Source organism: Sturnus vulgaris, chromosome 24, assembly GCF_052056855.1.
Source record: "Sturnus vulgaris isolate bStuVul1 chromosome 24, bStuVul1.hap1, whole genome shotgun sequence".
In the NCBI taxonomy this organism is placed as follows: Eukaryota; Metazoa; Chordata; class Aves; order Passeriformes; family Sturnidae; genus Sturnus; species Sturnus vulgaris.
In genome coordinates, this window is record NC_142266.1 from 3,221,636 (window position 1) to 3,247,358 (window position 25,723).

At 44.1% G+C, this 25,723-nt stretch overlaps 1 protein-coding gene across 1 annotated transcript; it reads left to right on the plus strand.

Moving 5' to 3' along the window:
- Positions 1 to 11,429: 11,429 nt before the first annotated feature.
- HTR1D (5-hydroxytryptamine receptor 1D) lies at positions 11,430 to 23,930 on the plus strand. The gene is made up of 3 exons (XM_088178128.1): positions 11,430 to 11,513; positions 19,300 to 19,353; positions 20,972 to 23,930. The coding sequence occupies exon 3, from the start codon at positions 22,070 to 22,072 to the stop codon at positions 23,204 to 23,206; it is 1,137 nt and encodes a 378-aa protein (XP_088034254.1). The 5' UTR covers positions 11,430 to 11,513; positions 19,300 to 19,353; positions 20,972 to 22,069; the 3' UTR covers positions 23,207 to 23,930.
- The last annotated feature ends 1,793 nt before the right edge of the window (positions 23,931 to 25,723 follow it).

Sequence of the window (25,723 nt, forward strand, 5' to 3'; positions counted from 1 at the left end):
CCACACAATTGCTCAGGAATCACATTCCAGGCAAACCCCAAATTTTTCTAGTTAAAAGTTTTTTTGTTTTTTACTTATTAAAATAAATTTTTAATTAATTATTGAAGAAGCCCCAAAATGAAAGGGGTACAGGTGGCTCCATAGGTGTCCTGGTTCCAGCCAGGGCAGGGTTGATTTTTTGCAGCAGGCAGGAGGGGCATGGCTGGGACCCTGGGGTTGTTCTGTACCACTGCTCATAGTGGATGAGGACCAAGGCAGGAACACTGAACCCAGCAGGGAATTCTGCTCTCGGCTGGGCCCAGACTCCAGTGAGAGCACCTTGAGCAGGGCATGGACCTGCTGTGTAACAACCACAGTGACTTAGACAATGTCCATCCTGTGCAGGGCCCTGAAATAACAACTGAGTGACTTAAACTGGGATTTCCCACAGCAGCCACCTTGCTATTCTGTATTTCTGGGGCACTTTAGGGAAGGGCTATTAATTAGGCCTTGTAAACTCAGCTAAAGTCATGATGGTAGAAACAGATGAAATATTAATTAATTCTTACACTGTAATTATAGAAATTCTCCTTCCTCATTCAGGGCACTACAAAGAAGCTTCTCTGGCCCATGTTGGAGAGGGAGCCTGTTTCTCTTTGATTCTCATTTAATTGCCATCTCTAATAAATTGCACTCATCGCAACCTGTGATCTTTACTTTTTGTGACTCCAATTCTCTCCATCCCACTGCAGGGGGAGGGAGACAAAGAAAGGCTCTGAGTGAGTTTGTTTCAGTGGGAACTCTAAACTGGGGACTGCCATTCCTAAACCACAGGGGAGAAGTAATCTCCACTGAAATAATGGTGAAGCACCTGTGGAGAAAGCACAGGGTGCAAGGACCATCTCCAGAGCCCTGTTGGATGTTCCTCTGTTACATCCAACTTGTCTGCACTGTGTGGGCTGCTGTGGCACTTGGACATTCTAGACCACCAGAACTAAATTTTTCATGGAATTACAGGGAAGCAATCACAGCCATGCCTTCAATTCATTTTCTTCTCTATCAAGCTCATAGGCTGATGGTTTCAGAGTGAGATGCTCCAGGGTTTCATATGTGACTTGAGTTAATCATCCCTTTCTTACCTCTATCAGGGCAAAGAAAAGGCTTTGTATAGGAACATGTTTGTACTGCATAGGAAATGTTCCCCAGAGTAAATCACAAAGATTTTAGATTTTATATGAGCTCTGATGCACCCTAGGTTTTGAGACTCTGTGCAGAAGATTTTTTGAATGCTGCTATCCAAAACCAACTGAGATGTAGGAATTGTTTTTCGTATCTGCTCGTGGAGGAAGTCCCATTAAATGCCTAAGCCTTTGTGGTTTGTCACTCCAAAGCCAGGCAGAGCAGACATCCTGATATAAGGCATCACTTTGGTAGAGGTTTATCACAGGTGCACGATTCTTTACTGGATCCTTTCCTCATACCTTGCAAAGCGTGTGGGGTTAATCTCATAATCACCAGGATACTTAACCCTGTCCTGCTGAAGGCTGCTCAGCTGACTGCTTTGGAATGTCCAGTTCACTCTCTCAGACACGTTTTTTTTTAATAAACAAGACCAGACCACCTCAGACAGAGACAACCAGCCCACGGATGGCCGTGGTGAGACCTTCTCCTGGGTGAGCAACAGGAGCAGGACAAGGGCTGCGGGTACTGAAAGGAAAAGCCTCTGTGCCTGCCTGTGCTCTCCACTCGACTGAAGGGAGCTGAGACACCGAGAGTGCTTCCAGCTGGTGGCTCAGCTGTCCCACCCACCCATCCTGTCAGGCAGCTGTGCTGCTCTTTGTGCTGGGGTAGCCACAGCCCAGCAAGGACTGAGCACTCCTCGCTCTCTCTGAAGGGTTTGGCATCTTTGAACCCACCTGCCAGAAAGAAAAATGGATTGCCCTGGGAAAGTGATTCTTGTAGGACGTTCTTCAAGCTGGAAATGGCTTGTTCTGCCTGTGTTTGGTTGTTCTGGTGGTAATTCCCATTAGTGCCTTTTCACTCCTCACTGCAAAGATCTCCCAGTCCCTAACCAACTGCAAAGACAAATCAAGACACTGGTGGGAAGTAAAAGCCCAAGAAAAAGCACACCTAACAGCCCAGGGAGTGATGATAGAAAACTATGAAGACTTCTCCATTGTGGTTGAAACCAAGGAAAGTTTGGTCAGGTACTCCCTTCAGAGGAGTTGTATAATTGGAAGGCATCATATCTGTCACCCCATCTTGCCTGGAATATTGCTCTTTTCTATGTGTGCACAACAAGAAAAGCATTCTATGGAATAACTGTTCAGCACACAGCAGGAAACTGGCCTTGTGCTGTGCATTCAACTCAAGAGCAAGAAATCTTCCTGTTGAAATCTTGCTGCAGATTTTGAGGGAGCAATGGAAATGGCTGAGCAGCACTTTGGCACCCTGTGGTTGAACCCCCACAGTGGAGATTTTCTCTCTGCCTTGCAGTGTTTCCCTGTGGGCTCTGGGTCACAAACCTGGGATAAACTCATTTCAGGGGGCAGTCCCAGCTTCATCTTCTTTGCTGTGACACAAAGGATGGTTGGTGGCCTGGGGGATGAGACTGGTGAGTTTTGTCCAGCCCACTGCTCCCTTTAGCAGAAAACTCACCGGACAGTGCAGTTAGCCAAATCCAAGGAGGATCAGATCAGTCACTTCCTGGGAGACTCTGCTTTTTTCAGGCTTTCCAGGGTGACTCATTCAGACAGCTGCAATGTGGAGGCTTAAAGCAAGTGATGCAAATTCTGCTTTAAGGGAAAGCTAAAAAAAGTTGAAAAAAGAAAGAGAGGAGAACAAGACAAAAACAGGAAGCATGGAGGGTGTGACTTCACCCACGGCAAGGACCATGATTTACAATCTCAGCAGGGAAAGGTGCTCTGCACAGAGCAGTAACTCAGCATGCCAGTGCTCATTTTTAAACAAAGTCTACTGGTAAGCCTTGTTCCTAGCTAGATGCAGAAATCAAAAGAGAGAAATGAAGCATCACTCCAATTCTCTCTACTTTGTGCAACTTGTAAGGAAACTCGCTGTGGGAGAAAATCTCTTCTAAGAGGATCCTTCCATTGTGAGAGCAGAAGTATCTTCAGTAGCCACTGAGGAGATTTCCTGCAGCATGGAAGAACCAAAAAGTTTTCCAAGTGAACATTTTCTAGTAATGTAGCATACAGCCCGTGGACATTGAATATATGTGGCTGCAGCCTCAGCAATCCCACAGAGAGGGAGAAATGCCTGGGACCTAATCCCCCAGGGAACTGCAGAGCCATTTCAGCTCACCCATTTCTCACAAGATTTTGCTGTCAAGGTGACTGCTGTGTATGCAAGGGTTGGGGCACGTACAGCAAATACACGAAGGAAGCAAAATAATTAGAAAATATCCTTTAAATATTTACCTGGTGATGGTCCAGCTCTGCTTTGCTTTGTGCTTTTCACCTTTCTTCTGGGCAATATTCACCTGTAAGTGATCAGAGAACTGCTGGGCCTGGCTCAGCTCAGCAATTGCAATTCTCTAAGTGTAACATCTGCAGACCTTGTTCTGGATCACAGTCCCCTTGTGTTTAATCCTTAAGCTGTGTGATATAATGCAGTGCTCACCTTCCTGAGTGTGCTGGAGCAGAGAGGAGAAATCCACGCTCCAGGGCTCAGACTACACCAAGCTGCATTTCATCTCCCAGCAGGTAAATGGGAAGCAGAGATGGAGTATTCTGAGCTTGGAATTTGTTTGGATCTGCAGATCCCGGTTTGGATCTGCTTCTTTGTCTCCAGGGTCTTTGGATATTCCCAAAAAAAAACCCCTTTTACTCTTGTGGGTGCTGCTCCTCAAGGGCTGTGCAGAGCCCATCCCAGGGCATCAGAGCCTCTCTGAGGAGCTGTAGGAAAGAGGTTCTATTCCAGTGACAAACTACACAGTAGCTGCTTCTTTTTTTTGGTAGTTAAATGTTATTATAATGCTTAGCTCTTTCTCTTATGCCAGGCTTATAAGTCTCTGAGGTATTTTTATCCAGTGCTATAAAAATGAACAATGTCTTTATCTGTTGAGCTTCACAAGCAATGCATTTATCTACTCGAGCTGTCTGCTAAAATTTTAAAAAGTAAACTACTGAATTCCTTAGGCAATAAACCCCCATTGTGAACTGCCTCAGTATGGATGGGGACACTTGGTACAATTCTCAGGAAAAAATTGGATCAGACCCAGGGGAAACACCCAAAATACCTTCCTTCCATGACAATGACAGATACTGAAGCAATTATTTCGAAAGCATGGAATCTAAATATGATATTAAAGTGAAAGTAGCTCCATGGTTATAAAAAAGGAGATAATAATAGTAAAAGCCTCTCAGTAACATCCAGGAACAATAGCAAGCAGCTCAGACTCTGATGCTGAGGTTTGATACAAATATAACACAAAGGTCAATAAGCACTATGTTGTCTTTATTTCATCTGCTCTGGTGGGTTTTATCCTATCCCTTCTTTCATTTTATTTTTCAGGGTAGTTTTGGACAGGATTTGTATCAGCACAAATAGTTCATCTTCTTCACTGTTCAGTTTGCCTACAAAAAACCCAGTGAGGCACTGCCAAATGCAAGGAAAAGTAGATGGAGCAAAAGTGACAAAAATCCATTCCAAATTTTGTACCAAAGGAAAAAAAACAGACAGAAAACAACAACAATAAAATAATAGCCAATAAAAAGTTCAGAAACAAATTTTTCAAAAATTTAATGAGATTTTGGACAAAATACAAAAAAATTATTTTTTACAAATGCACAAAATGGAAATTATTTTGAGATTTTTTTTCCCTCAGTGTTGTTTTCTCTGTATGGTTTTTAATGTGTAATTACCTATAAATTCACAAATGAATATGAGGAATTATTTATTATGTTTGAACATTCTGTTTTTCTCCTGACTAGAAACAAGACTAGTTCTTCTAGGTGAATCATGAACAGAAGATCTTTTATTCCTAGGCTGATCTTTCTCTTTTTCCACTCCAAATTTTTTTGCCACTGAGAAAAATCAAAAGTATAATTTTGAAATATGCATTAAAGACATGAACATTCCATTTGCTTTGATTTTTTTTAATCTGTTTTATCTCCTTCCTCTGCTATCTATAACATCTTGCTGGCTGCTTGCTGGCTGTGCTTCTTTGGGATATGTCAATGGGCCACTGGGATCACTGGTGGTTTGCCTTCACAGGAATTCTTCCACTCCTTTTGAACCTCCACCCTCATCAGTTCTCACATCTCAGCTGGATTGGGGTTTCATAACCTGCTCTAGAGCTTCTAAACTTCCCAGATTTCAGTGGGAGATTGTGTTGCCTGGAAAGGCTGACCTGGAACAGAGACTAGGCAGAGCAAAAGGAATAAAATCAGTATTTATTTGTCACTGCTTGGGGTTTTTGGGGTCCCTTTGGGATCCCTGAGGCTGCTCCTGCAGCCCTCAGTGATGGAGCAAATTCCTGAGCCTTGCCCAGATGGAATTCTGGCTCTCAGTGAGCTCTCAGACCAGTGGGGTAAAGAAACCAGCACATGCAGAGAGGCACAAATCCATGGTTTATTCTGTGAAGGCATCCTGTCTACATATACCCACGGCTATTGTTTTACAGGGGTTTTTATATCTTTGGAGGGTTTTACAGTTTGCACCAATTACCAAGGGAATTCTACTTTCTGACCAATCCCCGAGGGATTTTACATTCAAAGCTGGCCTATGGATACTAAAAGAGAATGAACCACTAATATTGAAGATAGATAAGAGGGTCTTCCAAAGGGGGGGAAGATAAATTCCTTTTGTATTCATCATTTCACAGCCATTTCTTATCTCTAAGCTCTGGTTTTCCAAGGGGCTTGTTCTGAGGATGCAGGGAAACTTTCTTCTTTATGAATGTTTTCTGCTGCCTCCACATTTATTGACAGGATTCACCTTGGGCAGTGCAAGAGCCTGGCTGGGGCTGCACCCAAATCAAATCCCAGATGGATCCTGGTCACGAGTTTTACACTTTTATAAATTTTGGTTCATTTACACACTGGGGTCAATGATCCACCCACAGCCCCAGGCTATGGAGTCTCAGCCCCCCTGGCTTTCCCCTTTCCCTCGCTGCTGTTTCTGCTTTTTGGGTACCAGTTGTCCTTGATTCTCCAGCTGGGAAGGAATTGTTTTGTCACTCCCCTGTGAAGTGAACTCACCAACACCTGATATGAAGTTTCAGAGTTACACACTAAACAGCAGAGATTCTGAAAAATACAAAAGCTCAAACCCAAGGCACCATTTCCCCCTACAGAGCTCCAGGGATCCCTTCCAGTTATCCTGTGATTTGACTTGTGTTTCCATCCATACACAGAGACTATTTCAGTCTCTGACATTTATGAGAATAACATGAGAGCAGAGACTCCACCAGCACAAGGACAGCTCGCTGCTGTTTGCCTGTGTGCCTTATTGCATTGCTGGCATGATCCTGCACCTGCAGCTCTTCACTGGAGAGCAGAGCAACATGGGCTGCTTTTCCTCACTGCTTGGGATATCTGAGCACTTCTTAGCAAAATGTGTTGTCAGGAAAATAATGAGAGTTGACAGGGACAAGTGGGGTTTTAAAAATTAAATCAAAGTGTATTGTGTTCAGTGTTTTCTCTTGTTCTTCTCTTCACATGCATTAACTTCGTATTAGACTGTAAGACAAGGAAAGGGTGACAAGAAGCAGGTACAGACCTATCACTTTTAATCAAGAATATAAATATTTATTCAGTAGCCTTCCATTAATGAATACCTGGGGCAGATTTCCTCTGCAGAGGATTTGCCACAACATTAGAGCTGAATGTCAGCCTAAAATCCGAGATTCTCAGTAGTAGCATGGAGGGATCACTGTCAAAAGAAATAAATGTTTACTCAATCTGTTTCCAGCCCTTTCCTTACTTCAGCTCTGACTGAATCATTGCTTTTTGAGACCCAGCCAATGCTGGACACAGCAAAAGAGCCACTCTGTGCATGGAGATGTCACACAGGCTGTGGCATCCGGGGTCTGCCATAACCCAGCAGTTTAGTGAAGATGGCAGCGAGATCCCCTTTGTCTTTCCCAAAATGACCAAGCCAGCTCCTGCAGTCTTTCCTCATGCAATGACTCGTGGCCTCTCTCCAGCCCTGGTGTCAGGACCACAAGCTCTGCCCAGAAAAATGCTTCACTAAGTCAGTGGGAGAGCAGTGCTGACAGAGAATTCCTCTCTTCTGTGGAGGAAAATTCATGTCAGTGTATAACAATGTTGTTTTGTTTAATGTGTAAATAAGATCTCAGGGACTTCAGTGAGCACACACGATTTTTGGGAGCTGACTGCCTTTCTCAGGTATATTCTCAGAAATCAGATGGTTAAAACAGGCTCTAGGAACTCTGGGGAAAGAAAGTGCCAAGCAGTTCCAGGCTCTGCTACAAGTTACCTCATCAGCGATAGCAGAGGTTTGTATTTTCATTATGTACCAATTTCTGAGCATTTTTCTACTTGATAGAGAGAAAGAGAGGAGCCTCAGAAGAAGGAAGCATTGGCCAGGCTCTTGGTTCTGCTCCTTTGCAAGCCTGAGAATAAAGCTGTAAAGCCAAAATACACTTTCTATAGAGAAGCAGTGCCTGAAGAATTTTCCATATGTCAGCGTCTAAGTGTGAGCTTTGGAATGTGACAAAAACGTGGAATTCAGAGGAAAATGGCTCATGTAGGAAAAACCTACTCTTTCTCTTTTTTTTTTTTTTTTTTTTTTTTTGAGTTTCCTCCTTTTTTTTAATGTCTGGGTCTTTAATTAAAGTTTTCAATGATAAAGTAAGGTGACATCAAAGATCAAAAAAGCAAAGAGAGTTCCTGAACCCAAAGGAGGGACCTCACATGATGCATCTGTCTTCCTCAGTCAAAGTAAATTTCTGTGACAAGAAGCCAGTACAGTTTGTTGCCTCACAACAGAGTTGGTTGGTAAATCATGAGGGGAAACCTCAGGGAAGGTCCTGCTGGATGCAGGAGAAATAGATGTGGATTAGCAGTGGACAAAATTAGACTGAAAGCTAGGAAGGTCTCTTGCATTAGTGTTCTCACCAGTTTTGAAGTACTTGCTGTGGTACTCAGGGTGACATCCACCTTCTCTCCTCTGGTCTGGGCTTGGCAAGATTTACAAAGAGAAAAATCTGTATTTCTGTCCACACAGGCAATGGATCTGAGTGCTGCACCCACAGGGAGCCAGGCTGCTGATGAGGAAGGAGGGATTTCTACATGAACATCATCGAGGTTCAGCCTTTTACTGCCATTTCCATCTGTGTTCATATGATGGTTTTCATGTGAATTCACTGGAATTGCTCAGTCCACTGTCCCTCTCTGGACAGGGACACAGGGATATTTCCCAGCTCTTGAAAAAGTTACAACCAGGGCAGCAAAACAATTCTAGTCTCAGAGGTTTTGTCTCTGCTGGTCCTCAGTGTAGCACAGCAGTCTCCAACCAGATTGCTGATTGTCACCCCTCCTGCCAGTTCAAACAAGTCAAAGCACTTCTCCAGAACTTCTGGGAAATTTAAATAATTAATCATCATCCTATTTCCCTGGGGAGTCACAGTAGGGAAACAACATCACCCCCAATAGACCAGAGCAGAGGAGGGCTCAGCCCACAGGTCCTGGGGCAGCCTGGGCAGCCAATGTCCCTGAGAACAGCTACACCGAGGAAGGAAACTGTTGCCTACACTGTGAAAATATCAACTTTTCAGCCCCCCTACTGCAGCAAGGGAATAAAAACCTGAGCCTTGTGAAATCAGACACCCAGGAGATGCTCTTCACCACCTTAGAGCAATCAAGTCTGGTTGATATGGTGAGGTATTTATTAGGGATTCTGAGGAAGGAGTTTTGAATGGGGTTTAATTCTGCTTGGAAGTGCCTCTAACCCTTATTCCACCACTCCCCAGCCTGGGAACCCAAGGCTCAGCTGCATCATAATTCTGGCTCAGGCTGCTGGGGAAATGTTTAAGCTGTGAGCAGAAGCAGTGAGAAATTCTGGGAGTCAGACATGATAGGAAACAAAATTAGAGGTAGGACTGCTTAGATGAGCTCAGTTTAAAACGGAAAAATGAAATCAGCCTCGTCAAAGTCTAATAAGGGGATTAAAGGAAGAAACTTATTAAAAGCTGTGTATGAAATCCTGATCTTCACCCAGGACCATGCCTCAGGCAGCACCAAGTGGATGCAAATGTGCCTGAGCTCCACTGATGTAAAACAACCTCTCCAGCACAGGGATCTGTAGACTGAGCATCACCAACATATTGCTGTGACTGTGCCAATCATGCCAATGTAGCTGTGGGTTTGTTTGTTTTTTTTTCCCCCTAGTGTTAGACCAAAGAGTAGACTTGTTTCAAAGCCTCTTTTGTCTGTAGATGTGTCTGTCTTACTGGTGTACATTTGTACCGACTCTGGGCCTATGCAAAAAATCTCTCTGTGCACCTGCTCCTGCTCCATCAAAAATGAAGATAATGTATCTCAAAATAGAGTAGTTGCATTATTTTTCTAAGCAGGACATTCAAAACAAGATATTAAATACAATACTGATTTTGACCTTGTAAAGGTGAGAGTATTGTGCTGTAGCTCTTATAATAGAGTGTATGAAAGATCAAAGTGAAAGGAAGAAGATTTTTATTTTTTTTTTAATATCTGAAGAACAATCTGCACCCCAAGATTTTCTCTGATTTTCCAAGTCAGCTTAAGGAAAGCCAGCAGACACTTCCTTTTTCTGCATGGAATTACTCTTTCTGAAAAATAACTGACATCTGTGAGGTCCTGGAATGGGAGAAAAACTTTACTCCTTTTTTCTGTTCTAGGAGGAATCCATCCTCTGCCTCTTCTCCTGACAAGGGAATGCAGGGCAGCAGCAGCAGCTCCCTTGGGGTGGCCACAGACCCCAGCCCAGCCTGAGCTCTGCTGCAAAGCTCTGCAAGGTGCCCTGGAGTATCTCTACCCCAAGGGCAGGATTTATTCCTCAGCTGGAGAGATAAAAGAGACAGCCTTTTTCCTTTCACATTGTATCACATCAAACACATTCCCACCCACGAAACAACACCCACATTGTTTGGGAGGAAAATAAATGGAGAAGCATCTTTAGACTTTCAGAGAAAACTTATTGTAGCTACTCTTGTCTCAGTGGGAAATTCTGGAAGCTCGAAAGATTCACCATGTGTCCTCTCCCAGCCTGGGAGTGAAGTGATGCTGCAAGGAATTATTATTTTTTGTGTAAGATTCACACCATGTGGCTGGAGTTTAAAAAGCTCGTATTTTCTTCTCAGTCTCAAGGGAGGCTTTAGCATTATGGTTTCTACCATTCAGCCATTCCCTGTTCAACACCATTCTCCATTGCAGTGGAGAAAAGGTAAAATGCTGCTGCTCTGGAAGCAGACAGCTATTTGAGATGTTCAAGCTGGGGCAAAACCCTCTAAGATATTTGGGGAGAGACTGACTTTTTTGAGTCTAAGTTGAGGACAGGTACAGCAGACTTGGCAGTTTTGTTTTGTCAAAAACCATTTACTGAGAAGCATGGTGGAGAGAGTAGAGCCTGGCTATCAACAGTATTAAGAGTGCAAAAATCACGAGATTATATATATTTTGAAAGTAATCCAATATGTAAATTAGCTGCCAGAGGAAAATGGAGACAGTTGGCAATAGCTAATTTAGAATCTATTTAAGGCCAAATGATGCTGCAAAGGAGCTGTGGCTTAAGCATTTCTCTTTCAAGACCTTGGAATCTGAATTACCTTTATGTTAAAGTTTTATGTCGTGCGAACATAGTTACTGCTTCTTCAGAAAAAAACCCCAAACCTACAACATTCATTTCTCATTAGCAAATAAAACTGGTAAAATCCACTAACTGCATAACTTAAAAATGCTGGAATTAACACTGGGTCTTTTAGCTTTGGATGCAGTAGGGTAGTGCTGGGAGGGTGTGCAAGCCCCGGGTCGAAGCCAGGCTGCAGCAGCTCTTGGGTCAGGGCCCAGCTCTGACCCGTCCTCTGTCCCCGGCCATCACCGGTACCCTGACATTTATCAATCCTCGAACCATCCGAACAGCGCCGGGTTTTCCGACCCCGCAGGCTGCAGGGCCAGGCTGGCACAGCGGGTCCGGTGCAGAAACTCCCGGGAAGGGGCTGCGACCCCCGCTCAGCATCGGGCAGCGCTGGCCCAGAGTCCGGCCCCGAACCGGGACCGCCCGGGCCGGGACCGCTCGAACCGGGGCTGGGGCTGACGTCTCTGGGGCTGAGGTCTCTGGGGCTGGGGGCGCTGGGGCTGGGGGCGCTGGCCAAGGAGGGACCCTCGCTGCCCCGACCCACGAGCGACCCGCCCCGCCACGCTGAGGAGCGGAGGAGCAAAGCAGAGGAGCAGGAGGAAGGGGAGGGAAGGGGAGGGGAGGGAGTGCAGGAACGGGGCGAGCAGCCGGGGCCGCTGACAGCTCAGGCTGGGCGCTGACGGAGCCGGGAGAGAGCGGCACGGAGGGGACAGCGGGTGAGTGCCTGGGAAATGCCGGGGAGATGTTGGAGAGATGCTGGGGAGATATCGGGGAGATGCTGGGGAGATTCTGGAGAGATATCGGGGAGATTCTGGGGAGATGCTGCGGTGAAGCCGGGGCGCTGCCGACGGGGCGGGTGCTTGGCCCCGGCTGAAGTTGGCTCCTGGGGACAGAGTGTTGGGGGCTTCGCCCCGGTGGCCCCGGAAAAAGCCCAGGGAGCCGCCGGCGGAGGATGGCGAGCGGGAGGCGGGGGTCGGGAGCTGGAGGCAGGGATCGAGCCGGGATGAGCCCGCATGGCTCCGGCTCTGCCATCTGCAGGTGGATGGGGCGGGCAGAACAACCTGGGCAGCGCCCTGCGGACAGCGGAGACCCCGCAGCGCCGGACACGGGCGCCACGGAATCACTGGATGGTTTGGGTGGGAATTACTGGATGGTTTGGGTGGGAAGGGACCTTTAGAGGTCACCTAGTCCATCCCCCCAGCCGCGAGATGCCTCTTCAACCAAATCAGGCTGCTCGGAGCCCCGTCCAACCTGACCTTGAATGTTTCGAGCCACAACCTTTCTGGGTAGCCTGTAATGAGCCTTTTTGCTGTGAATGTGGGAGGGAAGCTCACAGGTGATTTAGAGTTTTAAATGCCTATTACAGGTCTCTTCCTCCAGGTTCGGGGTAATACTGTATTCAAGGAAGTGACCACTTTAGAAATGTCATTTTTTGTGGATTGCCCTAGGGAAAGCTTCGAGTTACTTTAGGCTTTTTCCTGTAATTATCCCACATTATCCTGGTTTGTATTCCACGAGTGACAGCTACCTGGTTTCTTCTTCACTCCTGCTTTGGGTATGATGGCAGGCAAGGGTCGCCTCTGATTAGCTGCTAGGGTAAAGCCAGGAGTTACCACAGTAATACTGAAACCTCAGAATCCTCACCTATCCGTACCTGTATGTACTTTTTGGGACAAAAAGCACTATTTTCTCACATGGAGCCAAAGCACCACCTGTCACTTGTTGTATCAATGATAAATCTGAGCCACGTTTGGGATGAGCTTTGGTCCTGCAGCACAGAGCCAAGAACAAGGACTGCCAGAGTTGCAGCCTGGTGTTTCCAGTGTACTGCGGGCAGCAATGCATGAAACTGGAACATGGACCTCAGGGAGAATAATGCTTCTTCCAGAGAGACAGTCCCTCTCCCAGCTGTGAGCCTGATGTAAACCCCAGGGAAAAAAACTTCCTGTGCAAAATTAAGGGGAAAACTGACTTTAGAGAGGTGGGATTACTTTGCCAGTAATTTAAGCTTCCTCCTTCTAGGAACTGCGGTCAGTAGAGTGTTGAACAGATTATTCCAGAAAGCAGTCTGGGATCTGGGAGGTTTTTCAAGGCAAATTTGCTTTTTCTTTTCATATTGTCTTTAAACCAGCATCCTAACAAAGGATTTAAGATGTACATCATACAAGCTTCTCAAATACTTAAATTAGCAAATATCAAAAACATAGTCCATTTTGCTTGTAAAGTTCTCTGGTTTTCACATTTACTCCCAGATCTGGATTGTCTTAGAGTGGCATTCTCACCAGCCACTCAGTCATTTGCTTCTGATATATCACACTTCTGATGGCTGGGAATTGCAGTCATAAAATTCTGCTCTTCACCATTTTACATGGGGTAGACTAATTCACTTGGTGCTTCATTGGTTTTAGGAAATCACACTCCAAAAAGATTGTGTGACCTCTCTTTGTGACTTTCTGTGATTGAGATGTCACAGTGTCTCTAAGCAATACTTTGTTTCACTACTCTTTCTCTAAAGTTTTCCTAATGGCTCAGTCTTCCTTGCTGTAGTTAAGTTCCTCTCCTTTTAGTGGTATTAGTCACAGCCACAGGGAACAGACTCTTCCTTCCTTTTCTGCAGGCTCTCTTGCTAGGAAAGACTGTTGAACATCTCCCTCAGCTGTGCTCAGCCCCGACGTCCCTGTTCCCATGCAGTTTATTCCCAAACATTTTCTTCCCTTACGTTTTCTTTTCAGATGATTCCTGCTGCTGTCTTCTGATTTCTTGCTGTGTGCTCTGTATCTTCTTGGGAACGGTGCCCAAAGCTGAATGCCAGGCTGTCATTTGGTCTTGTTCAAGATGAACAGAACAAAATCTCTTCAAGGCCTTATTCCCAGTTACACACTTGCCAAGGTGTTTGCTGTTTTGCCCTGGTACAATGTCACTGGCTCTGCTGACAGTGCACATTGATCTGACACTGCAGAGCTTTTGCTGAGCTGGTTACTCTCCATCACACAACAGGGAACTGCTCATTTCTACCTGAACTACACACCTTGCACTGGTCCTTAAACTCAACTTTAACCTTAATCCTCTTCCCCAATGTTCTGGGCTGGAACCCCAGCAGTGTCATTCTTTAAGGGTGGTGGTGTTTTGCACCACTTAATTAGTGGTTTGTTTGCAGTTTCTTCTGTCTTCACTCAGAGCCAGGATTAAAAACACACGAAGGAAATGAATTTTCTCGTGTTCGGGCTTGGTTGTTTATTAAATCTTATCTAAAGCACAAAGAGTTCTGCAACACTTCTAGCTACCAGCTGGAATCCAGCAAAATGGAGGTGAATCCAACTAGCTACAAGGTCTCTTAAAGCTAATCAGTCCAATACAGAATTAACACCTGTATTATTTAACTTTTGACCCAATAACCAAACTCCTGAGACCCTGAGTGCAGCATGAAATCATGAAGAAGGAGGGACACCAAAAAGAGACACCACCCAAAATCCTCCATCTTGTCCCATCCCTATTGCTATATTATAAAAACCTCACATTTACAACCCTTCACCATGTGAAATCACACACTTCTATTTAACTACACACCCGTGATTTTAACTCCATCACTCAAATTTGGAAGCTTCTCCAAGGCCTTAGTAAAAAGCAGTGTTCTCCAGGGGATCAGTGCCAGAAAACACAGAAATCTCAAAAATCCCAGATTTCTGGGATCCAGCATCATTCCACTGGCTGATACATGCCACCTACTGCATCACTCAAACAATTTCTGAGAATACCAACTACTGGGCCTCCTCATCCCCATCACGGTACAATTGCTGTTAGAATTGTAGAATTTTATGGTAGAATAGGTTTCATCCTGCTTGTGTCTAGGTAAAATCCCTGCATGTTACTTCACACACCTCCTGCAGCTGGAGGTCATTCAGGCTGAAATTGTTCCCAGTTTTTTTCCTGAATTGCCTTCAAGACAGAGGGTAAGAGGATCCAGGGTGCTACTTCCAAAAGTGTAAATCACTTTTCTGCAGAAGTTCATTTATTTATTAGGTGAGGAAGTGCTGCAGGAGGAGCCTTCTGAAGCCCTCTCATCCTCATTGTTGGCAATCAGGGGTACACTCTAATTCAGTATTTATAGTTAGACAGACATATTATGATCTATCATCACAGCTTGTATTTTTGAGGCATACCTGTTTATATCAGTGCAAGTATTAGCACACCAACCAATGCCTTTCAAATCCCTTTGCAGGCAACCCTTTGAGATCCTTTCTAGAAAATATATAATTCTTGACTTCTGGACTGGACAAAAAGGTCAGGCAAAGAATAATGGCCAAACCATAAAAGTTAAACTTGGAACATATGGATAGCCCTTAAAAATCTTAATGGACTACTGTGTTTGTGGATAAAGTCTCATGAGAGTGGCTCTGCATACTGAAATTGAATTCAGTAAGGCATCAATAGAAGAGCCACAGAGCACAGTGAAGTGCTGAACCAAGCAAGGATAATGTGGATGAGACTTGCAAGAACTTTTTCTTCTTTGCAGGTCTCTCTAGTATTTATTATTATATATCCCACCTGATTTTAAAAATTTGAAGGTTTGAGTGCTGAGGACTCTGCACTGGTGTTTTCCAGAGCAGTCAGTATGAGCCTTATTCCCGTTCCATTGGATGTATGGTAACATTTTGTTGACTTAAAAATAAAAGCATTTAAACACCATTAAATACTTGGAAAAGTTCCCAGGCCTGAAAGCAGTCTAGAGGTACTATGCAGGAATTTTTAACCTTGGCTCCCCATTCTTTCTAGTACTTCAGAGCAGGTACTTGGGAGACCCCACCTGACCTCCTGTCCCTGCTCCAGCTCTCCTGCCATGCACCATTGCTGCCACACATCAGGCAAGGCTGACAAGCTCAAGTTAAGCTTTCCCATGGTGGTGTCACTCCAGGTGTCCTTGTCAGAAACTGGAAATAAATGGGCACCATTCAACAGCTTCTAGAGCAGTAATTTCTATAGCTGGAGTCTGAGATGAGCAGCCACTGGTGTGTCAGATCTGAGTTTCTGTATCACTCAGCTCAGCCAGATCAGAGTCAGTGTCATTCTGCTTGCTCCAGATCCCACCTTGCTGGCTCTTGGGCACAGCTGGCATTACAATCTCACACCCCTCTTTTTCTCTGGCCCTTAAAATTCCACTGATTACATGATACTGAGTCATAATGGGAGAAAAAATGTGAGAAAGGAAAAGTTAATTGGAGATTTTTCGTGGTGGATGTTTGTCATCAGAGACTTTATGGCTGAGAGCTGAGTGCTCCAGCCCCTGCTCCCCACAAAGATCTTATTGGTGACATATTATAGTCTGTTTTTGCAGTATAGTATTTACCAGAATTACTGCCCATTAAATCCCAGACTTTCTCTTTGATAACTAATATTTAGTTTATAAGTTATAAAAGGTATAAGAGCAATTGTAACTTGGTAATTAACAACGGGTTGGATAGCTAATACATATTGGTGGTGTGTAAATAAAGATGAGAGAGGAAAAATACCAATAGTTTCTTAAAAGCTTAGCGAAAATAGAAGGTGGAGAGAAGACAGTAAAGGTGTTAAACATTGCTAATATTTGCTTGCTAATTACTATAGTGGCTTTTTAAAAATGAGAAATGTTTTGCATATAGTTTCTCATATAGAATGCCGTTCTCTATATCAAATGAACTAAACAGGAATGCTGGATTTACTTGGAAATAGTCACAATGACCTTGGCACATTAGACATCGAGCCATGCTGCATGTGCCGTGCTGGAGTGAACACTCTCAGAGCCAGGCTTGAACTCTTCTCTACCAGCTCCCCTCACTGGCTGTGAAGGGAGATGCTCAGCCCTAAAGGGCCCAGCTGCTGCTGGGCTCGAGCACAAATTCAGACGCAAAGAGAATTTACATAGACTGTGTGTAAACCTTTGATTTTTCAGTGCAATACACTATAACTTTGCCTGGTGTTCTCCCAGGAGCTGCATCCATGTTTGGTTATGGATGGGCAGATTCCTAGAGCTAATATTAAATATATTTCATGTTGTTTGAACAGCACTTTTGTCTTTAGGTTGAGCTCCATACCTACTTTATGATGCATGCTTGAGTCAATTGTCCCAAATATGTAAGAACTTATTCAAAACTTGCTCTCTCTTTTAAATTCTGCTCTGAAATGGGCTTTCAGAGAGGTTCCTCTAGGCCAGAGTGCCATCTCCTCTCCTGCCTTCTGGCCACTTGTTGTTGGCTCTCATTGGAAGCAGTGAAGCTTTCAGCATGACAGACTAGACCTGGTCTATTCTGTGGATTCTACATTTAAATGAAACGCGAGGATCAGTTACAAAATGGATTTTTAACTTGCTGAAATCTCAGTTTGCTGAACATTAGCTCTGTTCTCAGTCATCCCTTTGCAATTCTCCAGCTTCAAGAGAAGAAAACGGATTCTCTAATTCCTCTAACTTCAGTGTGAACTTAAACGAAATGTGTGACTTCCTCAAGGATATTTTGTCTCATTTTCCTCATTTTTTTGATCACCTGGGCAATATCTGCAGCACAGAGCCCAGCTGATGACACCTGGTCAGTGATGACACTGAGGAGCTCCTGGAGCCACCCAGCCTTCTCCTGCCTGCCAGTGTAGCTGCCTTGGCACCCCTGGTGCTCGTTTTTTCCTCAAAAACACCCTCCCCTGCCACCTTGCCCTTGCTCTCTGAGTTCAGTTGCAGAGCTGGAGCACAAAGCACCTTTTCCTAAGTACCTGGTTTTAAGGGAGGACCTTGAAGCAGTGTCATTGTTATCACCAACAGCTTAAGTGTGTTCTTTTTTCGCATTGCATGTGACCTTGCTTCACCTTCCAGACCCTGAGCTAAGCTTTCTGCTAAGTTAAATAGCACTGCAATGGCTGGAATTGCCTCTCCATTTAAATGCTCCTTCCTCTGATGAAGTGCTGCTTGCTGTGGTTGTATCATACCTTCAGCCCAGAGTCACTCTGTGCCTTGTTTTCTCATCCTCACTGCATGGGTTGGTCCCATCTTCAATTTGCATTTGCCCCATCTTCCCTCGACTGCCAAACCAGCACTGCTTAATGCAGTAGTGGGGACAATCCACAGGGGGAGATCAGCAGGGACAAACCAAGGACAGGTGTGTGCCCTTCCTGGATAAACCAAGGACAGGTGTGTGCCCTCCATGATAAACCAAGGACAGGTGTGTGCCCTCCATTATAAACCAAGGATAGGTGTGTCCTCCATGGATAAACCAAGGACAGGTGTGTGCCCTCCATGATAAACCAAGGACAGGTGTGTGCCCTCCTTTGCTCTGGGCTGTTCCTGACTGCTCTTTAGCAAGTCTTGCCTGCAAGACTCACTCTGGTTTGTTGTGACGTCACCTTCAAGTTATTTCAGGCACTTTGAAGTGAAAATAATACTCACAGTCCATGGCCAAGAGCACCAGGTGTAGCCCGTGGAAAGATGGGCCATGTAGGGGGGTGATGCAGCCAAGGCACCTGGGACGATTCCCACCCTGTGAAGTGTGACAAACCTGGGGACAAAGCAGGGTGACAAACCTGCCGTGCCACGCAGCCAGCTGCCTGTAGGCTGCAGTGCCAGCACACACAGAGGCAACAACGCTGCCTTATCTAGAGGTGATAACATCACCAGCCCTAAGGAAAGTTCCCTGTCTGACCACCCAGGAAGTCACACTTGCACCACCAAAACCCCTTCCAGCTGCAGCCCCACAGTCACAGCTGGCTTTCTCACCAGCTCACCACAAGGTTTGATGTGGCAGAGTCTCAGAGGTTTTGAAGAAGCTGTTACCCACAGGAGTTCAGTCTGCAGCTGGCACTGCAGCTGTGCCCTGAGCTGCTGGCACTGAATGGATTCCAGGCTCTGCCCAGTGCTCCTCCTGCCCGGCCAGCGTGTCCCTGTGCCCTCAGGAAACACGGATGGCCACTTGTACTCATAGCTCTGCTCTGCCAGGACATGCAATGTCTGTGTGTTTGTGTTCTGCTTCCTCAACAGGTGTGTTAAGGGCTTTGTGTCATGTACATGACCTTGTACTTGACATAATTTAATGACTGCTTGTCATTTAATTCTATTCTTCTGAAGTATCTCTAATTTACACAAACATAATTTCTTTTTCTTTCTAAAAGGGAAATAGTTTACCTGTGTTCATCATTCTTTTGTTGAGTAAAAGGTAACTTCATTGAAATACTAAATTATTTGGAATATGTTCATTTTGTCTAGATGGTAACTCTTCCTGAGTACACAATAAATAATAATGTACTGAGTTGTAGCATTCTCATAGAACATTGGTTCTTTTCCTTTGGTGATCACATCAGAGGAAAATATAATTTATTTATAAAAATTAATTCAGTAACTGAGTATATGTGTGGTTTCAGTATGACTTTCTCCTAGTGTTGGGTTGCTTATTTACCAGTCTGTTGAAGGTTTAGTATTCATTTGAACTCTAGACTAGTTCATTGGACTGCAAACATCATGTTTCACATCAGTTTCTTTTTCTCCCACAGTGACTGCAAGCTGGTGGAAGCAATAGGACTGCTAATAGGCTTGTTCATGTACAGGTAGGTGAGGTGCAATCACTTCAGTTCATATTGCTGGAATGTTGTAACAGAGAGAAAAAGCTGATACAGTGTTTGGGAAAGGCTTGGTATCTCTTTTTGCAGTGACAACTGACATCAAGGTTGGATTTGGCTTTGGTTTTTAGGCAATACAGCCATTTAACAGTCTTTAATAGTGTTAATAAGTCTGTCTGGTGGTTTTAGTTTAGATTTTCTCCTGTGTGGGATGTGCAATCAGCCCATTATTTCAGGTAAGAGATTTCTTAGTCCCTAACAGTGAGAGTTCTGAAGTGAGCCATTACTATGTCAGAGAGTTAAAAGTATGGCAAAATAAATAAAGGCAATGCCTTAGAGAAACAAGATTAACTTCAGCATTTCTCTTCACTAAAGAGAAATCAGAGATATTTACAAGTGGAACCTTTATTTCTGGCCAAAGGGAACAACAACAACAAAATTTTACTATCAGACAGTGCTCAGCTGGATTTTAATGAAACTCGAAGTGTGATGGTGACATCAGCAGGGGTCAGCCTCTACCTCAGCTCCCTGTGCACCTGCCAGCTGCCAGGCAAACACTGGTGCCTCTTCCCAAAGAGGTGCAGGAACTGCTGAGCCATGCACTGAGATCTGCACTCACAGCCTGCTGGCAGAAATGACAAGAAGAAACAGTTTGTTGTTTTACACACAGTAAATACGGTGATTTTGGTAACTGTCAGTGAAGTTCGGACTTTAGTAAAGGAAGATATGCTTCACCAATCTGTTAATTAATTAAGCTGATAAGTATATGGAGTGAACTGATAAAATTACTTAGACTCTCAAGAGTGATGTGGGAAGTCCATGAGTAGTGTGGTGATGGCACTGATGATGAAACAAAGCTCTGCAGGGTATTAAAGACAAGGACTGACTGTGCAGAGTTGCAAAGAGCTTTAGTTTAAAAGTGGGAGAAGGAATACAATGCTCACAGATGCAAAAACTGAGCAGACAGGAAAAAAAAAGCTGGTATCACCACTCAAGGTATTTGGAATTATATTAGTTGGGACTGCTCTGTGGAAATGTCAGATCGGTGCTATGCAATGATTCAAAAAGCAAAGTACTTTTCAGAAATCATTAGGAAATAAACCCACCATTATGCTGAACTATAAATCTATGGTGTATCCACATCCACAATTTTTTTTTTCTGGTCTCTGTCTCAAAAAAATGTTTCAGTGTTGGGAAAGCATCGGAGAATGGCAAAATGTTTGAGCTGAATTTATGAACCATTGCCAGAAACTGGTGACTGGATCTAATGGACTTTGGTCACTTTTGAACACTTTTATGTTCAAAAATTCTTATCAATTGAACCTTTGGTCAGTATCACAAAATGGTCATGAAAAATTTTCCCTTCCTAGAGAAAAAAAAATCAAGAAAGAAATAGTCTAATGTGAAATATGAGATTTTTCTATGTCTCCTTATTAGAAAAGTCTGAAAATGTTTGACTCACAGAAGGTGGCTGTATGTAAAAAAGTCAAACACAGCAAACTGAAAAGTGTTGCCTCTTATATTAGAATTTATGAGCTTAAGGGAGTCTATTTGACTTCAAAGTGCTAATGTTTCATGTAGAATATATACTCCTCTTGCTCCACAGATTCCCAACCCGTTCTGTGTTGGATGGCATGAATTGGTACCAGGGATGACTGAGAGAGGCTCTTCTCCTCCATGGCTGGGAGAAGGTGATTATCTGGTGATTGTCTCCTTGGAAAAGTTTGGTGTTCACCTTGTAGCCCTCACAGCACACTCCAAAGCCATTCATGACCCACATCCAGGATCTCTTTCAAGAAGGGTTGGGCTGGCATGATATAAGTGACATTCTGGTGCTCATGGGTGGAAGTGAGTGAAAGGCCTGATGGAAATCTCTCTTAGGATGTTTCCTTCAGGTTTGTGAAGACTTCAGGAGATCCAGTCCTGGTGAATACAAGGAAAAGTGTGGAAAGTCTGTAGATTGCATACTGTGCACTAATGTGCACCAGTGCATAGGGCTCTGGTACCCAACACCTGACTTCAGCATTTGAAAATTAATTCTTGAAGGGAAAACCTGAAAAGTCTGGAGAAATAAATGGAAATGGAGATCTGCACTTGAAGAAGTCTTCATTTGCAAATCTGGCAAAAATGATGTTTACAGAAGGAATCCAGAATCATTGTTTGATATGTTAAGTACTCTGCTAATAAAGTGTCCATTGTAAATAGCAAAGCCATGACAGTCAGCTTTCATGAGAGAAAAGGCTGTTAGAGAGAAAAGGAGAATACTCTCGAGTGTAGCAAAGGGGCATCAACTGCATGCTTTTTTCCATCTCTTACTCCTCAGTATTGATTTATGTAACTTTGCAGAAGATTACTTCAGTCAGGAGGTGTGAAAAAAAAATAATAAATAATTATTTCATTTTCTTCAAGATGAAAACCACCTAAATTCCAATAATTTATAGTATTGTTTTCATTGTCGTACACCAGACTCATGTCTGGAGGATATTTTGGATATTTTGCTTCCACAATGGTGTAATTGATGTGATGTGATGGAAAATATTGCATAGGAGAGTACCTCATCTACTGCGCCAGCTGAAGTTTTCAACAAGTTAATAATTCTTCAGTGTTGGACAAAGTATGAAAAATTCTATTTTATCAAAAAAAGTGAGCATCTTTCTTCATCATCCCAGAAATATTACACTGGGAGGTGAAAGCAGAGCAGAGGATGACTCAGTACAACCATTCAGCACAGTTCTCTCTGCAGAGCTCAGCAAATAAATCATTAAATGTCAGTGAAACACCACTGCCTTGGGATGAAAGGACACTCTTAGGGCTGAAGATTTCTCTGTCAATCCTTCTGTCTGTTATAACTTTGGCAACAATCCTTGCAAATGTTTTTGTTGTCATTACGATTCTTCTGACTAGAAAGCTCCACACACCTGCAAATTACCTCATTGGCTCCTTGGCAGTGACTGATCTTTTAGTGTCCGTGCTGGTGATGCCTGTCAGCATTGTCTACACTGTCACCCACACGTGGGCCTTTGGCCAGCTGCTGTGTGACATCTGGTTGTCATCAGACATCACGTGCTGCACAGCCTCCATCCTGCACCTGTGTGTCATTGCCCTGGACAGGTACTGGGCTATCACGGACGCTCTGGAGTACACCAAACGCCGCACTGCCGGCCGGGCAGCCCTCATGATTGCCGTGGTCTGGATGATATCTGTCAGCATCTCTGTGCCACCCTTCTTCTGGAGGCAAGTGAAAGCTCCCGAAGAAATTGCAAAATGTGCCGTCAACACTGATCAAATTTCCTACACAATTTATTCTACCTGTGGAGCTTTCTACATCCCAACCGTGCTGCTCCTGATATTGTATGGTAGAATTTATGCAGCAGCTCGATCCAGGATTCTGAAACCACCCCCATTGTATGGGAAACGTTTCACTACTGCACACCTGATTGCTGGTTCTGCAGGGTCTTCCCTCTGCTCCATTAATGCCAGCCTCCACGAAGGGCATTCCCATTCAGGTGGATCCCCAATATTTATTGGTCATGTTAAAATAAAACTTGCAGATAGTGCGCTGGAAAGGAAAAGAATTTCTGCTGCGAGAGAAAGGAAAGCGACCAAAACTTTAGGTATTATTCTGGGAGCTTTCATTTTCTGCTGGCTGCCTTTTTTTGTCATATCCCTAGTCCTACCAATCTGCCAAGATGCCTGTTGGTTTCATCCCATCCTACTGGACTTTTTTACCTGGTTGGGTTACCTAAACTCATTAATCAATCCAGTCATTTATACAGCTTTTAATGAAGAATTTAAACAGGCTTTCCAAAAACTAATACTTTTCCAAAAGTGTTCCTCTTGAGACTCTCCTCTTGTGTAGCCGACCCTTGTGCATTCTCACAGCCTACCTGAAACTTTCCATGCTTTTATTCCTGAGGAACAGAGTGGTAATTGCCATCTCTGCTGCTACCCTGCTCTGTGCATGTAACTGGGAATTTCTTGCCAATTTGATACTTCCTGTCTGGGATTGCACATGGCATAGCAGAACTTGTCCATGGTCTCTGCAGTGACCATGGCTGTATATAAGATCAAAGACACATGAAATAAGCTTTGCAACAAGGCGAGGTGTGTGACCCAGGGAGCTTGTCTTGTGTGATGAGGTGACACATTGTCCAATTCTACCACACTTTCTAACCTGATGGGATGACATTGTGCGTGTATGTACAAGATTTTAGTGTTTCTGCTGTATATTATTAACCATTTATGTCGGCTGAGAAAGTTTCTGGAGACCAGGATCTAATACTTACATTTCCTATGGCATGTATCTCACCCATGTGAAGCTGATAAAATCTGTAAATTTTTCAGAAGACGTACAACACAGCCTGACTATATTCAGCAGCAGGGCAGAGCAGCATAGCACAGATTGTCATGTGGATATTTCACAAATGCTGCATTTGAAGCTATGCTTTTGGTGAAGTGTAGAAAGGAGACAATATGTTTGAATTAATTATTACACATTTTATCATGAATAGAACAACCAGTGCAGAAATGCTACAAAATAAATAGCATGAAAATTATCGATCTTACATTTCTGTCATTTAATTTTTTTGCATACATAAACTGAAACACAAGAATATGGTTAGTGCCAGTGTGGAATGACTAGGACCTCATAAAATAGCCAGAAGGTTCACTCCCTGGTGACAAGATATGGGAAGTTAGAGAGGGGAGAACGAAGTGACACACCAAGAAAAACTTCTTAGTAATGAAAGTTGTTGGGGTGGATGTAGCACCCCTGTCTCTGTACTGGTTTAAATACTGGTCAAATAAACTGTGGTCAGAAATCACTGTCAGGACCCTCTGCTGGGTCTCTGCTAACACACACACTTCTCTACCTCTGGGATTATGTCCCTGATTTGGCAGGTGGGAAGGTGGCACATGGAGGTCTTGGATGAAGTCTCAGACAAGACAGCACACCAAGTAATGCAGCTCAAATTTCCTGCAACGTTTGAGTCTCTGGGCATTTTACATTAGAAGTGTCGTGTCTATACTGAATATGAGAGCCACACATTGCTTTGAAAATCACCCCATCATCCTTCTGACTGCCCTTCCATCTCTCAGCCTGCCCCAATTCATCTCCACCATCCACTGCTGTGGCCATCCCAAAACACTCCCCCACAGTGCACGTGTCCACCCCAGGTTTCAGCCTCTCCTTTGCTTTTGCAGCACAGCTTTGCAGCTTCTCCCTGCTGCTGGTGCCTGTGCTGGGGATGGTGGCCCAGGAGCACCCACATGCTGCAGAGCTGGACAGAGCAGTTGTGTGGCCAAAGAACAGCAGTCCTCTCTCTCACTGAAGGCATTTGAAGCTGCTCTGTTTGGTACATGGCTCCTCTACCCTCCCAAAAGTGCATCTTAAGCTCTGTCAAGCTTAAGAGATGTTGATGGTGCCACGACATGGCCGTGTCCACTCAGTCTGCTTCCAAAGTGTGTCCAGAGTGGCCACTGTCAGTGCAGGTTCTTGCCTGTGCTCACCCCTGAGCTGTGCTGGTGCATTGCCTGGGGACATGTGAGCTGAGACAGGCCACAGCTGAACCATCAATAGTGTAGATATTAATGTAGATATTAACTGGATATTAACTAGTGCAGACAACTGAACTCCCACACCAGAGGCCAGTCCCTGGTCCTGTTCAATGTGCTGTTATAACAGCAGTCAATTTTTCATCCTCCTCTGATGATGATAGTCCAAAATGTTCACCTGGGTCCAGATTGTGATGACTTCCAAGATCCCTGGGTGATTCACCTGCTCAATGTGAAACAAAAAATTCCAGATCATGGTCCTGGAAGGGCCTTTGGGAGGCTAGCTAGTCCATTCCCTTTTGTCCTTTTCCTGTATTTCCTACTACTGACTTCGAATGAAGAACAGAATGGCAAAATACAGCATAGGAAGATGATCCACCATGCTTCTTTGATCTTGTTTAATTCAAAAGTAAGCAAAGTAAGCCCTTTCTTTGATTAGATTATAAGTTAATTTTAAAAGGCACTTGATCTAATATTACAACATTCTTATTGTTAGTAAATATTTGATAGTGTGCCTCAGCAATTTATATTGGAAAAAATAGTGCTATGGAACTGGCAGATGAAAACACTTGCTAGGGATGATCATAAGTTAAAGATAAATAACACCCACAGCCTCTGAATTGAAAGGAGGAGGCTTCCATGCCACAGAGATCAATGTCCATATTTACCATGTTTTACAATGCTCTGTGAATTGCAGTCCAGAGCACACAAATGTATTTCACAGGAGGTACATGAGGGCTGAGTGATATCTCAGTGAGTCTCCTGTGAAGCTCTTGCAATGCTGAGCACAAAGGTAAGTTAAAAC